The following is a 15,910-nucleotide window of genomic DNA, read 5'->3' on the forward strand; positions in this document are numbered from 1 at the left end:
GTTCTTACTGGCTGTTAGCCAGAAACAACAGGTACTTGCCACATGGGCTTCTCCATAGGGCATCTCCCAAGATGGCAGCTGGCTTCTCTAAGAGCTAGCAGTGAAGAAGAGAGCAAGAGAAGATGCCCAAGGTAGAATCCACAGTTTTTTGGTAGCTTATTATTGAAATGACATCTCATCACCTCTGCTGCACCCTATTCTAGAAGTCTTAAGTCCAGCCTAGAGTCAAGAAAAGGAGATTGCATAGAAAGTCAATACAAGGAGGAGGCCATCACGGGGAACCTCCTAGAGGCTGCTATAAAAGTTGATCATACAAATTGGATCGTTCTTGTCATACCGAGCTAAATGAGAGTTGAGGGGCCAGGAAAAAAGCACTAAGACACATAACATTGCTCCAAGAATGTCATTCTCTGCAAGCCTGGATGCCGAAACGGTCTGCTATAACTTAAAACCAGTTTTATCTAATGGCTACTGGAACAACCTGATTAGACTCTAAGACTAGTTTTAGCCACCATGGTCACTCACCAATTAGAGCTTGCCAGTTCCCCAAAACTTTGCTAGTGCCAGTGAACTTTCTTTCAGAACAATATGTAACATTTCTTCTTTTTATGAAAACTGCAACCTTATCTTTGTTCTTTGGACATACTGAAGACTACCTGGTGTGTGTGTATGACTCAAATTGCAATTCTTGCTTCCCAAATAAAATGTTTTAAATTTAGATATATGCTTCTATATTTTATTTGACTTCAACACTGCCTACCATCATCATCGAAGGATGGAAGCTATTAGGTGAAAAGTTGATGGGGACTTTATAAAACAGAGGCATCAGACTGTCATCACCTGAATCCTTTACTCAATCTGAAACTCACTAAAGAACAATAAGACATTATTTGCCTTGTACTGTGAAGCAATCTGAAGCACATAGCACCATCTAATGAGATACTTTTTCCAAAAAGAGGTGAGCTCAAAACCAATCAAGTCTTTAACAGACACCCATTTTATAAGAAATAAATCTGTCAATTTATTTCTAAATAAATACATGTGATAGAAGAACAAGTTAAATGACACCATGGGGATACAAATCTGGAAGGCAGGACCTTCTACATGTCAATAGACCTATTTCTTCAGCAACTCAACTGCATAAAAAAATGAGGAATCACTTTAGACTAAAAGAATCTTAAGAGACCTAACCATCAAATGCAATCTTTAGACCTTGCTTGGATACTGATCCAAACGAACCAAATAGAAAAAGATAATTTTATGATAATAAGGTGACTTTCAATATAGATACAAAGATGGTACCAAGGAATTATTAACTTTTCTTAGTAAAGAATGCATTGTGGCTATGAAATAAAATGTCCATATTTTTCTGAGATGCAAACAAAAGTAACAAGGGAGACGTGGGGTCTAAGATTTGCTTTAAAGTATTTCAGCAGACACAGCAAACACAACAAAAGGAACAGATAAAACAGATGTGGTAAAATCTTGATAACTGTTGAATATAGGTTATGGATATATGCAAATTCATTGTAGAATCCTATCCATTCTTATGAATGTTTAAACATTTTCATAAAAATAAGAAAAGTTATCAGGGGTGGATGGTTCTATCGCTGAGTTCTAGCTAGACTTCAATATTTCTAATATTGTTTAAATATCTGTGATCTTAAAAAAGATTAAAAACTCCCCAATTCATTGTATAAAGCTAGCATAACTTATAATAAACTGTTTTTTGTGTTCTGTTTTGTTTAAGAGACAGAGTCTTACTTTGTTGCCTAGATCGAAGTACAGTGGCATGATCATAGCTCATTTTAGCCTTGATCTTCTGGCCTCAAGAAATTCTCCTGCCTCAGCCTCTCAAGTGCTGGGACTACAGGTGCACACCACCACCCCCAACTAATTTTTGTAACTTTTGTTTTCTTTTTTTTGAGATGGGGTCTTGCTCTTTCACCAGGCTGGAGTGCAGTGGCACAATCTCTGCTCATGCAACCTCTGCCTCCCAGGTTCAAGCGATCCTCCTGTCTCAGCCTCCCGAGTAGCTGGGATTACAGGCACGCACCACTATGCCTGGCTAATTTTTATGTGTGTGTGTTTTAGAAGAGACAGGGTTTCACCATGTTGGCCAGGCTGGTCTTGACCTCCTGACCTTGTGATCCACCGGCGTTGGCCTCCCAAAGTGCTGGGATTACAGGCCTAAGCCACCACGCCCAGCCGTAACATTATTTTTTAGAGGCAGGGTCTCACCACATTGCTCAGGCTGTTCTTGAACTCCTGGTCTCAAGTGATCCTCTTGCCTTTGCCTCCCTAATAGCTGGGATTACAGGAGCAAACCACTGTGCTTGGCTCCAAAACCTTTTATTTTTTTTGAAATATTATATGCATGGAGAAAATAGCTGTGTGTAGCTTGAATAACTTTTGCATACTGAACACATCTGTGCAAAAAGACTAAAAACCAGAACACTGTGTGCACCCCAGATACCCACCCCATGCTCATTTTAGGTAGTATCTTCTGCTGAAGACAGTCACTGTGCTGAAGCCAGCATAATTTTTTCTTTTTTTTTTTTTTAAGATGGAGTCTCACTCTATTGCCAAGGCTGGAGTGCGATGGTACGATCTGGGCTCACTGCAACCTCCACCTCCAGGGTTCAAGCGATTCTCCTGCCTCAGCTTTCCAAGTAGCTGGAATTACAGGCACCCGCCACCACACCCAGCTAAGTTTTGTATTTTTAGTAGAGATGGGGTTTCACTATGTTGGTCAGGGTAATCTCGAACTCCTGACCTCAAGTGATCCACCTGCCTCAGCCTCTCGAAGTGCTGGGATTACAGGTGTGAGCCACAGCACCCGGCCACCAGCATACATTTTAATACCAAAATCTGGTTTTAAAAAACAGTGCAAAAAGTGGAGACTACAGAATAATTTCACTTATATGGAGACAACTTTTAAAAATAACATATTAGGAAATAGAATCTGGAAATATATTTTAATATCTACACAGTCATTCATACATATATTATTAACAATTTGCATGCCATTATTTCTTGCATTCCCTCCAGGTTCTTACTAAAATATGTACTTTATTAGTAGTTTTTTAAGGAAGGGATTATGGATAGTAAACATTTTTAGGCTCATGTATTTTTTAACATATTTATTTTACCCCTACTCCTGAGAGAGAGTTTGGCTGCTTATAGAATGACAGACAGCTGTTTTCCTTCAGCATTGTAAGCATATGCACTATTGTCTTCTGACCTCTATTGTTAATGAGCATTCTATTGTCAATTTGTCTGTTGTTGCTTTGTATGTAATCCATCTCTCTTTTGTAGATTACATTTTCCTTTATTGCTTAGTGGTCCATAGTTTTGCTACAGTATTTCTGGGTATAGATTTATATTCAATACCTTGCTAATCAGCCTGCGATTTTTCAGTTCAAGGTCTCCTGTGTTTCTTGAGACTTTTCTGTCATTTTATTTTCTCATATCACTTACTTTCCATTCTCCTATTTCTTTTCTGCGAATTCCATTGTATACATTTCTGAACTTCTCATTCTACCCTCCAATACTCTTCTTTTTCTGCCTTACTGTGCTACGATCTATAAGCTTTTCAATGCTGTCTTCCAACTTGTTAGCCCTCTCTCTTCAGATATATCCAGGGTACCACTGGGATAATCTATCAAGGGTTATTATTATAATTTTCAATGACTGTATCTTTCACTTCCAAGATTTCCAATTTGTTCTTTTTCAAATATTTCTGTTCTTATTTCATGGATGCTGTTTCCTTCTTTGTCATTGGACAGTTAATAATTTAAGTTTTCATGTCGATCTCTATATGCTCAGGTGTTAATTTATTTGTCGAACTTACCAAATACTTTTATGATGATGAACTTCCTCGTGTGCTTAAAATTCCTTAAAAAGCTATTCTTGCTTGGATGTTCTTCAGTTACATCTTTTCTTTTCACATGACTTATATTTGCTTTAGCGCTGGTCCAAATGGGTTGCACCGTCCAAACCACTTCTCACATTAGCAGATTAAATCGGACCTTTTGCTCTGTATTAATGGCTTAATTTTACAGTACACCTTCCTGTGTGTTGTACACACTCAGTTCAGATGTTCCATTGGGTCCTTGGCTTCTTTACTTTTTGTGTATAAATTCAATGCTCTCAAAAGCAAAAATCTGTGTCCAAAATCTTTTCATACACTACATATTCAATTTAAGAGAATAAGTTCCTTCATTTTGATAATCAATTTGAGGATAAATGACCAAAGACTTGCGAACTATAGGGGGAAAAATAACATCAGGCATGTCCTGGCTCTCTACAAATCTCTTCTCAGTGTTGTATTTTACGTCTGTGAAGGAAACTGCTGTAGTGCGCCTCCACTTTGCAAGCCCCTTAAAATATCTCCATTCCAGATCCCTTAGATCCATGAACTGTTTGCCTGAAAAGAATCGTATTTTCAAAGAATCACATGGTGTTGTTACTCAACCTTTCATGACTCAGAGATGCTTCATGGACAGCGTAAGCCTTTGATGAACTCGAGCCTCCTCTTTCTGGCAGAAAGCCATTTCTAAAGCTTTCTTTTTAATTTGTATTTATTGATTTATTTTTGAGACAGAGTTTTGCTCTTGTTGCCTGGGCTGGAGTGCAGTGGGATGATCTCGGCTCACAGCAACCTCCGCCTCCTGGGTTCAAGCGATTCTCCTGCCTCAGCCTCCTGAGTAGCTGGGATGACAGGCGCCCGCCACCACGCCCGGCTACTTTTTTTGTATTTTTAGTAGAGATAGGGTTTCACCATGTTGGCCAGGCTAGTCTCAAACTCCTGACCTCAGGGGATCCACCTGCCTCAGCCTCCCAAAATACTGGGGTTACAGGAGTGAGCCACTGTACCCGGCCTAAAGCTTCATAAATTTAAGGGAGACCCTGTGGTCTCGACTTCATGTAAAGCCCGCTCCTAAACAGCAGTTGAGTGGGCCTGGCTAACTGGGCTTGAGTGGACCCTGCAGAGCCCCAGCAGGTGGAGGGAGTGTCCCATTCCGTGCTTGGATCCTAACAGAATGTGCAAACGGAGAGCTCTGCAGAGCACTGACAGCAGCAGGGAGGAGAAAAGGATCCTAAAACAGGGAGGAAGATGGGTCAGAAGTGCACAGATTGTTAGTGTCATTTCTTCCAAGATGCTAATGTAAGCCCTAAGTATAAAAGGGCAGTGGCTGAGCTAGAATTTGGCCATTCTCCACACTCATTCAGGACCCACAAGCTTGAGGTGTCATTAGCAGTTACAATTCCTCCAAAGAGCCAATGAGCCAACGAGAAGGAATCAAGCAAAGACACAACCCATGTTCCCCTACCCAGCAGCCATTCCCCTTTCCCTTCCCTTCTACCCCTTTCATGGCTAAATACATTGTAATGCTGAAAACAACAACAAAAGCAAGGCTGAAGGCAGGGGCTGGAGTGTAAAACCAGGCGCCAACGGGCCACAGAAACAAATATAAGGAGAATTATGGTCACAGCAAACAAGCAGGATGGCTGGTCTCTTTCTGGTGGGCGACTTTGCTGTTCCCCATGTGGTGACATTTGAACAGGTCACCTGTAGTCCAAAGACTGAGCAGGCACCACCCCACCCCAATCAGTCCTCCATCCCTGTACTGGGAGGGCCTGGGCCTGCCTGGTGAGAAGTCTTTATACAGACTGTACATGTCTGAAGTAGAAGACAGGTGCCAGAGACTCTTCACTGGGCTCATACCTCCCCAAGTAGAACAGATACTGTGACCGGCCATGGTGCTCAGCAGTCCGATCATAAGGCCAGTTGTCAAGTTTCAGGGAGTTTGACAAGATCTTTGTAGACCTGGCATAGCAAGAAGTTGTGGCAAAAAGAAGGAAGGGGATCTTTGACAAGAGAAGGTCCTAGAGCAGATAATTTTGGTGACTAAAGAGCCTCATGTCCCGAACTCCTGACCTCAGGTGATCCACCTGCCTCAGCCTCCCAAAGTGACCAGCCTGGCCAACATGGTGAAACCCTGTCCTACTAAAAATACAAAAAATTAGCCAGGCATGGTGGTGGGTGCCTGTCATCGCAGCTACTAGGGAGGCTGAGGCAGGAGAATCGCTTGAACCCGGGAGGCGGAGGTTGCAGTGAGCCAAGATCGTGCCACTGCATTCCAGCCTGGGTGATAGAACAAGACTCTGTCAAAAAAAAAAAAAAAAAAAAAGAGCTTCATGTCATGATCCCTGACAGACACTGTAGGCTGGCTTACTCCATACGCATTGCAATCCTCTTCTGCCTCCCTCTGCTATAGAGGAGGGAGCTAAGAACTCTTATTCACCAGTCTCCCCTACAGGAAGGGGTGATAATTGGACACAATTCTTGCCAAGAAGATGTAGAAAGAAGTCACCTAAGGAGAGGTGTTCTGGAAAATCGTTGCTTCCCTATTAAAAGAGGACAAAAGTATCAATGTGGCTCTTCAACCTCTCCCACCTTTTCCTGCCTGGAATGTAGCCACAGCATCTGAGGGTGAAGGAGATGTCTTTTGGATGTGAAAACAAAGGCTACACGCAAAACGATGGCAGAGCCCGGGTCCTTGGAGACATTTGAAAGCATCACTCCACATACAGTGGAATCATGGTCACCAGAGACAGAGTAGGGAGTGGGAGGGGAGGATGGGGAGAGAGAAGTCAATGGGTTCAGAGTTATAATTAGAAGCCCTGTGGCCAGGTGGGTTGACTCACGCCTGTAATCCCAGCACTTTGGGAGGCTGAGGCGGGTGGATCACGAGGTTGGGAGATCGAGACCATCCTGGCTAACACGGTGAAACCCCATCTCTACTAAAAATATAAAACAAACAAACAAACAAACAAAAAATTAGCTGGGTGTGGTGGCAGGCACCTATAGTCCCAGCTACTTGGGAGGCTGAGGCAGGAGAATGGTGTGAACCCAAGAGGTGGAGCTTGCAGTGAGCCGAGATCACACCACTGCACTCCAGCCTGGGCAACCGAGAAAGACTCGGTCACACACACACACACACACACACACACAAAGAAGCCCTGCATAGTGGCATGCACCTGTAGTCCTAGCTACTGGAGAGGCTGAAGGAGGAAGAGTCCTTGAGACCAGGAGTTTGAGGCCAACCAACCTGGGCAACATAGCAATATATCATCTCCAAAAAAAGTAAAATGGGCCAGGAGCGGTGGCTCATGCCTGTAATCCCAGTACTTTCGGAGGCCAAGGCAGGCAGATCGCTTGAGCTCAGAAGTTCAAGATCAGCCTGGGCAACATGATGAAACCCCATCTCTATAAAAAATACAAAAATTAGCTGGGTGTAGTGGCATGCACCTGAGGTCCCAGCTACTTGAGAGGCTGAGATAGGAGGATCGCTTGAGCCCAGAAGGTCGAGGTTGCAGTAAGCTGAGGTGTGCCACTGCACTCCAACCTGGGAGACAGTGTCTCAAAAAATAATAATAATAAAATTAAAATAAGTAATTGAAAACAAAGTTACAGTTAGATAAGAAGAATAAATTCTGGTGTTCTATTGGACAATAAGGTGAGGATGGTTTAACAATAAGATATGGTATCTTACAAAATAGCTGGAAGGAAGTCTTTTAAAAGTCGTCACCACAAAGAAATAGTAAGTGCATGAGGTCAGGATAAATACACTATACAACATATGTATCTATTGAAACATATATTGTACTCTGTATATATGTATAATTACAATGTGTTTATTAAATAAATGGAGAGATAAAAAGCACTGGGAGGCCCAGGCGGGTGGATCATGACGTCAGGAGATTGAGACCATACTGGCTAACACGGAAAAACCCCGTCTCCACTAAAATACAAAAAAAAAAAAAGCCAGGCATGGGAGTGGGCACCTGTAGTCCCAGCTACATGGAAGAGGCTGAGGCAGGAGAATTGCTTGAACCTGGGAGGTGGAGCTTGCAGTGAGCTGAGATCAAGCCACTGCACTCCAGCCTGGGCAACAAAGCGAGACTCCATCTCAAAAAAAAAAAAAAAGCTTTGCTCCGGCCCTTGTCTGCATACCCCTAGACTTCTAATTATGTAAGAAAAATAACCACTATTTGGTTTTCTGTTATTTTTGGTTCCTCACCTACATGATTCTACAAGATTTAGCCTGAACAAGAGGAGCTCATATGACAGAACAAAACGGCAACACTCACTCTCTTTTCCTCGCCTGGTGCTTGGTGGTTGTAGGAATATGTCCTTTAGTATACTAAGGAATACCAAGATCCTAAAGTTCTTCTGGACTGAGTAGGAGTAGAAGATCAATTGTTGCAATACCAGTTACCCCTGAGGAATGACTGGATACCCTTCACATAGATGCCTGCCTGACTCCATGCATATTTCTTTTTTTTTTTTTTTGAGACAAGTCTCACTCTGTCACCCAGGTTGGAATGCAGTGACACGATCTTGGCTCACTGCAACCTCTGCCTCCTGGATTCAAGCGATTCTCCTGCCTCAACCTCCCAAGTAGCTGGGATTACAGGTGCCCGCCACCACGCCCAGCTAATTTTTTGTATTTTTAGTAGAGATGGGGTTTTACGATGTTGTTCAGACAAGGTTTCACCATGTTGTCCAGGCTGGTCTTGAACTCCTGACCTCCGGTGATCCACCCACCCTGGCCTCCCAAAGTGCTGGGATTACAGGCATGAGCCACCACGCCCAGCCAGCATATTTCTTGAACAGACATGACATGTACCAGAAATTTACCTCTGGGATCTCAGGAAATGAAGATATGGAGGCAGAGAAGAGACTCCAACACAGAGTTTGTGAGACCACATCAGAGACCTCCAGAAGTTAGGTAAGCAGCAGGTAATTCATACATTAGGAAGAAAGAAAAACTTGGCCCCTATGGATGGCAAAGTCATAAATGTTCAAGACCCTATCAAACATCCAAAACCCTTCTTCAATAGGTTTTTGACTAGTTCGTCTTATTGAATCTCAAAACTTTTCATGATTTTTCCTCTCTGGTCCCAGACTTTACTTGTGTCCTTTGTGAATTATCTAGGCCAGTCCTACGATTGCTTTAATTGCACCGCTACCTAGGCTCCAAAGCCCACAAAGTAGGACTCTATGAAAGGATTTTGAAACCTGCATTTGGCTCTGTTAAGATGTCAATGTAGGGAGTTACAGCAAAAACTCTTCCAACTCTTTGGACCAAATATACTCACAGTAATCAATCTATTCCTTTAAATCTGCTCCTTCTGCCTCTCACATTACTTTTTTTTTTTTTTTTTCATCTTTGAGACAGAGTTTTGCTCTGTTCCCCGGGCTGGAGTGCAGTGGCACAATCTTGATTCACTGCAACCTCTGTCCCCTGGGTTCAAGCTATCCTCCCACCTCAGCCTCCCAAATAGCTGGGACTACCAGTGCATGCTACCACGCCTGGCTAATTTTTAAAATTTTTTTGTAGAGTGGGGGTTTTGCCATATTGCCCTGTCCCACTACTTTTAATATAAAAATGGGGTGTCAAAATATTTGCTGTGAAAATAGTCTTATCTTGAATCAAGAAACTACCAAAATGATAAAATATTACCTCTCTCAAATTATATGAGATGGAGACTTAAAGTGTAAGACACTCCCTTCTCGTTAAAATTCAGCATCATAAGTTTCACAGTTTTTTTTTTTTTTTAGATGGAGTTTTGTCCTTGTTGCCCAGGCTGGAGTGCAATGGCGTGATCGTAGTTCACTGCCACCTCAAACTCACGTGCTCAAGTGACCCTCCTGCCTAAACCTCTCGGGTAGCTGAGATTACAGGCACATGCCACCAAGCTCAGCTAATTTTTATTTATTTATTTATTTTTTGGAGATGAGGTCTTTCTATGTTTTCCAGGCTTGTTCTGCATTTTATTGACACTATGAAGTAAACATATTGATAGCAGCCATGAACCTCAGAATGGCAAAACTGCTGTAGGTCAGTATTGGACTATTTCTGCTCTAGTAAATTTGCAATGAGATTTCCATTCCTTTTCTCCCACATGACCTCATCTGTTTAAATTACCTGGGTCAAGTAAGAAGTATCTATGAAGTTTATCTTCAAAAACGAACTTTTCCGGGGTGGCACTGGAAATGCCTAGGCTGCATAAGATTTTGGCGCTTGGAACGTTCTTCTGTACGGTAACTTGGGCCAAGGCATTCGAGTGGTCAGTGAGAATTTCATAAGGAAAAGTGCGCTTGGGAGGGGAGATCCCACACTGTGACAGCCTCTGCCGGGACCTGGAGAGCCTCTCCACGGGAGAGAGTGAGCCCGCCAGTAAGCTGCAGTGGAGGATCTCAGTCATGGATGCTTGCTTCTTCTCTTTTTTAACCACTGTGTACCTGATAACAGGTTGGAGATCTCTTCTCACATCAGTGCCCCTAGTGAATGACATGACATTCAGGTTTTTAGCAAGTACTTCCTGTGCTTCATTAAGTGAAATACCATGCATTTTTAGAAGATTTGATTTCTTGCTCTCCTTATTAAAATTCTCAATACATGCATATAATTCTGGCAGCTGTGGACAGAAAAAAAAGTGGTAAGTCACGAGACTGACAAAAATGTAATATTCTGGCAGACCCACAAACCCTAGAAAAAATAACAAATAACCATAGGACAACAAAGAACCATAAAGACAAAAGCATTTTTATCTTTGGAAGATATCTTTGCCTAACTAAACTTGAGTCAATTGTGGCAATGTGGAATAGAGAACAGAGAGGTCAAATCTCCGATTCACTCCCCTAAAGATGTATTATTTAGACACATCTTATAAATGCTTGTTATAAAATTAGGCAGTTAGAACTGAACTCAAAAGTCTTGAAGATCTTTCCAACTCTGAAATTCTATGAGTGACCATGGAGAGAAACAGCTGTGGGAGACTGGCCTTTGCTTGTTTTGAACAATGCTATACTTCTTTGAAGGAAGAAAGGGAGCCAGATGACTTAGATATCAAAGCTTCATCTTGGTTTCCAAAGAACCCCCAGAATGTTCAGGAATCCAGTCCTAAGAAGGCTGTAGTAGTCATTGATCACTGGGATATTTGACCAGAGCAAATGGTTATGTTCATGGAGTATCTGGGAATAGTTGTTGGCAGAAAAAAACAGTAAAGGATCCCTGAGAGGACCTGTTTCCATCTAAAATCCTGTATTTCCTACAAATCCTATCATTTCTAAGAGGTTTCCCTTACATTGGAAGGCCAAAGAGGCCATAGTCTCAGGTTGGGGCCAAAATTTAGGTCGTTTAGCCCAATGCAGAGTTTTCTTTCAATCCTAGTCACTTTTATTGCAAGGGCAACAAATAGAAAGTGAGCTAACACATGGGAAAGCAGAAGGGATGTTGGAGGTCTTCTAGAAGGTCAAGAGTCTGCGACTACTGAGGCTACACATATGGTCCAGACCCTGGAACCAGTATGAGCTCGGCTACAAAGTGGTGCAGGAATATACTGATGCATTCTCAGTTATGCCAACTTCAAGTAAGAGGCGACCAGGAGGATTGCCTTTAGTATTTTATAATAGTCTGTTTTGTTAGTTTACCCCAAATTGTGCATCTGTCTTATAACTGTTTTAGAAATTGGTACATACATGGAGATTTTATATGTAAATGTGTTAGCACTGATAGTCTTTGTTTCCAGTGTTTTTTTTTTGGGAGTTCAATAGTGTGATGTTTGGACTGATATCATGAAATCTTCAGCCTGGAAATCAGGCTGGATTGTTCTTTGGTTAACACATCTTTTCCTAAAGAAAAAAAAAAGAAAGTGAGCTAACATTGGTGAAGGGCTCTTTAGAACGAATTATGTAACCAAACCATCATGAAAGCAGCTCAGCACTTCTGCCCACCTGCCCTAGGAAGAACTACATTTCTCTGTGACTAAGAATGTTAAGTCATTAAAGTGACACTTTGGTGTTTCCCATGGCTCCCAAGTGTGTCACTGTGCATTCAATAGTTTGAATATTTATGATACTTGAATGTAAAGCTCCCCGTGTACTCCCCATCGTACAATGTTAAGCACATACTGAACATTGAGGAAGGGCGGCTCCTCTGTCGTCCTCAGCTGAACTGGTGTCTCCAATGAGGAACATCGTGCTGGGATTTTATTCTCTAATTCCTGAAAAAGCAATATAAGAAAAGACAAAATCAAAGATTAAAATCAGATAGACTACAAAGGGGGAGGTGAGACTTCTTAAATCTTAAGAAATTTGTGAGTGGGACGTTTTGAAAATTTTATATGTGTATTAGTCCATTCTTGAATTGCTCTAAAGAACTAACTGAAACTGGGTAATTTATAAGAAATTAGGCTTAAGTGACTCATGGTTCTGCAGGCTGTCCAGGAAGCATGGTTGGGGAGGCCTCAGGAAACTTACAATTATTGGGGGAAGGCAAAGAAGCAGCAGGGCATGTCTTACATGGCCAGGACAGGAGAAAGAAAGAGCGAAGAGGGAAGTGCTACACACTTTTAAACAACCAGGTCTCATGAGAACTCATAATCATGAGAACAGCAAAGGGGAAATTCTCCCCCATGATCCAGTCACCTCCCACCAGGCCCCACCTCCAACACTGGGGATAACAATTTGATGTGAGATTTGGCTGGAGACACAAATTCAAAGCATATCAATACAATTTAAATTTTTCATTTGCTTTTTCCTAGTTTACATCTGCCAGATTTGTCACATTTCAACAGAACATTTCGCTGAAATACCCAAATTCTTCTACAACGTGTGTATTTAGTTTTAATACTAGTGTAACAAATCCTATATGGATGGTTTTATTTTTTATTTTATGTATTTATTTTTTTGAGATGGAGTTTCACTCTTGTTGCCCATGCTGGAGTGCAATGGCACGATCTTGGCTCACTGCAACCTCTGCCTTCTGGGTTCAAGCAATTCTCCTGCCTTAGCCTCCCAAGTAGTTGGGATTACAGGCATGTGCCACCACGCCTGGCTGATTTTGTAATTTTAGTAGAGACAGGGTTTCACCATGTTGGTCAGGCTGGTCTTGAACTCCTGACCTCAGGTGATCCACCCGCCTCGGCCTCCCAAAGTGCTGGGATTACAGGTGTGGGCCACCATGCCCAGCTGGATAGTTTTATTTTCTTGTCTTACATATTCTGATCAACTTTCAGTTCATCTAAAGAAAACTCACCCACCTCCTTATACTCAAAAGTGTTTTTTATTCAGGAGGAAAAGGCTCATATGTAATGATAATAACAAAAACAATAAACATTTTGAAAATAATTTGCTTTGTTCCAGATATACTATAAGGCATTTTGCAGATGGAATTGTGTTTAATTCTTCTGTAAGAGGTTAAAAATGGCCATGGAATCTCCACAATTGGTCTCATTGGTAAGTGGCAGTTAAGTGCTCTCCCACATTTGACTGGGCTGGCCTATGCTTGACTTTGACCAGTAGCTTGTGGCACTGTGTCAGTGACATAGTGTGAGTGCCAGAACCCAGGCCTTAAGAGGCTTTGCGGCTTTCCTACACATTCTTGGGAGCCTGAGCCACCATGTAAAGAGAGATCTGGCTGCCTATCTGGAGAGACCATGCAGACTCAGCAGCCAGCATTGACCACTAGGCATGTAGATGAAGCCATTTTGGTTCTCCCAGTTCCAGACGAGCCTCCAGATGACTACAGCAGCATAAGCAACCTCAGCCGATCCCAGATGGAGAAGAACCACCTCCCAGCCGAGCAAGGCAACTCTAAAATTTTGACAAAGAGTAAATTATTGTTGTTTCAAACCACTAAGCTTTGGGTGAATTGTTATATAGCAATAAATACAGATAAACCCCATAAAACTTCACATTCTTGGCTTAATTTATTCCAGTGAAACCCTTACTGGTAGATAAGGGACTATATGGAGGGAAAATATATTTCTAGGTACAGGGTATCACTGTATCATGACTGGCAGCTGTGGTCACTGGGATGAGTGCCTGAGATGAACCAAAAACACTCATTTGGTATTTGGGATGAAGTGAAAACGATTATGTTTTTCCTCCTTCCTAAGCAAAGTAGAAAAACCCAGAATGGATCCACATCCACATCCACACACACATTTACACACATGGAGATATATATACACATGTGTGTATATGCATATATACATATATACACAATCTCAAATACATTTTTGTCACTATTTGTCACTATTAAGATCACTATGTTGACATACAGGACAAGAAAAACAATACAGTGCAGCATGCCTGCCACAGACCTGTTTATCTCTAGGCAGTTAAAATAAGACTTGATTGTGCTTCCTTCTGCAAAGGAAGGAAATGGTTTCTGCAAAGGAAAATATTTCTCTAACGTGCTTTACCTAAAACCTGTCAATGTCTTCCAGTCAACCATTACTATTGTCTTTCAGACAGCTTCAGAGTTGTCCACCACAGGATGGCTGCCTTCTCCCATCACCAAGGGTTAATACATATTTCTCCTCCCTTCCCTCAGAGGAGGGAAAGATGTAACCTCTCGCCTCTCTCCCCTCTTCTCTCTCTCTTCCTGCCACCTCCCAATTTTAATCAGCAGTGCCAATTCAGGTAGACAATGTCCAACTTCAATAGCCAGTCTCGCAACTCTCTATACATAGAGTCAAAGCAATAGCTAAGAAATATGTCCTCATTTTATTACAATAGTATCGATGATGACAAGGAATGGAGCACAAAGAAGTTTAGATTCTTGCTAATCCTCTTTGCTAAACTACCGTTGGGTGCATCTCCCTGTCACTGAAGTGTCAGGATTCTGAATGCTGAAACAGATCACCAGCCAAAAATGCTTTATACACTTAAAGGTTGACTTGACCAGCAAACTTTTCACCTTAGTCTTTGCTTGATCCAGGTCAATGCCTAAATCTAGATCAGCCCTTTGACCCAATCTCTCATGGGGAGTGTTCCTGGTGAAGTCATGGAAATATGGCCAGTGGCTTATTCACAGATTCGTGCGAGTAAAGTGGAGGTCTTGCAGGGGCTCTGTGGCACTTCTCTTCATCGTTATTCCCGCAAATTCGTACAGTAAATTTTCCTTGTACTGTGAAGAGCAAGGGCATCTCAAAGAAACTCCTGGGGGTGCGATCCCCTTCTCCATTTGCACTCACTCCCAACTTTTCACCCTTCCCTCCAACTCAGAAGGAAAAAAGTTCTCTTTGCTCACCTAGTGTTAATTTTCTCTCTCTCCTACCCAGGGTGATATATTTTATCCTTCTCATAATTTTTTTTTTTTTTTTTTGAGATGGAGTCTCATTCTGTCACCCAGGCTGGAGTGCAGTGGCACAGTCTCGGCTCACTGCAACCTCCGGTTCCCGGGTTCACGCCATTCTCCTGCCTCAGTCTCCCAAGTAGCTGGGACTACAGGCAAGCGCCACCACACCCTGCTAATTTTTTTATTTTTAGTAGAGACAGGGTTTTGCCATGTTGCCCAGGCTGGTCTCAAACTCCCGAACTCAAGTGATCCGCCCACCTTGGCCTCCTAAAGTGCTGGGATTACAAGAGTGCACCATCGCGCCCAGCCTCTCCTCGTATCTCTTGTGGAGTATTTCCGCTCAGTTATCCTCCCTTCCCTTCCAACAACAACTCCTCTTTTCTTCCTTCTTGCTTCCTGTCATTCTCTTGTCTTCAGTCCATGTTCCCCAATGGCTCCTTCCTTTCTTTGCAAATATGTAAAATTTTTTCCACTTGGGGTAATAATACAACTTCTCTTGACTGTGAACCTACCACTAACCCTGGACCCTTGTCTCTTCTTTAACTCTGAACTTGCCTACATTTATATTTTCATCATATAATCTTCAGTATAATGACATTTAGCTTCCACCTGGCTGATGAACTAAAATTGAATTCTTAAAAACAATAGCAGCTTCGGCCGGGCGCGGTGGCTCAAGCCTGTAATCCCAGCACTTTGGGAGGCCGAGACGAGCGGATCACGAGGTCAGGAGATCGAGACCATCCTGG

The 15,910-nt window shown here is 42.3% G+C and overlaps 1 protein-coding gene across 4 annotated transcripts in view; it reads right to left on the reverse strand.

Annotated features, from left to right (window-relative positions):
• Positions 1–2,931: 2,931 nt before the first annotated feature.
• Positions 2,932–15,910, reverse strand: part of CUNH9orf153 (chromosome unknown C9orf153 homolog) — a 41,346-nt gene continuing 28,367 nt past the window's right edge. For 3 of the 4 annotated variants that reach the window (XM_017859927.1, XM_017859929.1, XM_017859928.1), the window contains exons 2-4: positions 11,990–12,081; positions 10,002–10,494; positions 2,932–4,429 (exon numbers count right to left, since the gene is read on the reverse strand). In XM_017859927.1, the coding sequence (XP_017715416.1) occupies positions 4,191–4,429; positions 10,002–10,494; positions 11,990–12,055 (798 nt within the window). In that variant the 5' untranslated portion in view covers positions 12,056–12,081 and the 3' untranslated portion in view covers positions 2,932–4,190. Of the gene's footprint in view, positions 4,430–4,839; positions 5,103–10,001; positions 10,495–11,989; positions 12,082–15,910 lie in introns of those variants that run through there. The other variant, XM_017859930.1, reaches the window with a different exon arrangement.

The sequence above is a fragment of the Rhinopithecus bieti genome, unplaced genomic scaffold (genome assembly GCF_001698545.2).
Source record: "Rhinopithecus bieti isolate Rb0 unplaced genomic scaffold, ASM169854v2 scaffold_51345, whole genome shotgun sequence".
NCBI classification, from domain to species: Eukaryota; Metazoa; Chordata; class Mammalia; order Primates; family Cercopithecidae; genus Rhinopithecus; species Rhinopithecus bieti.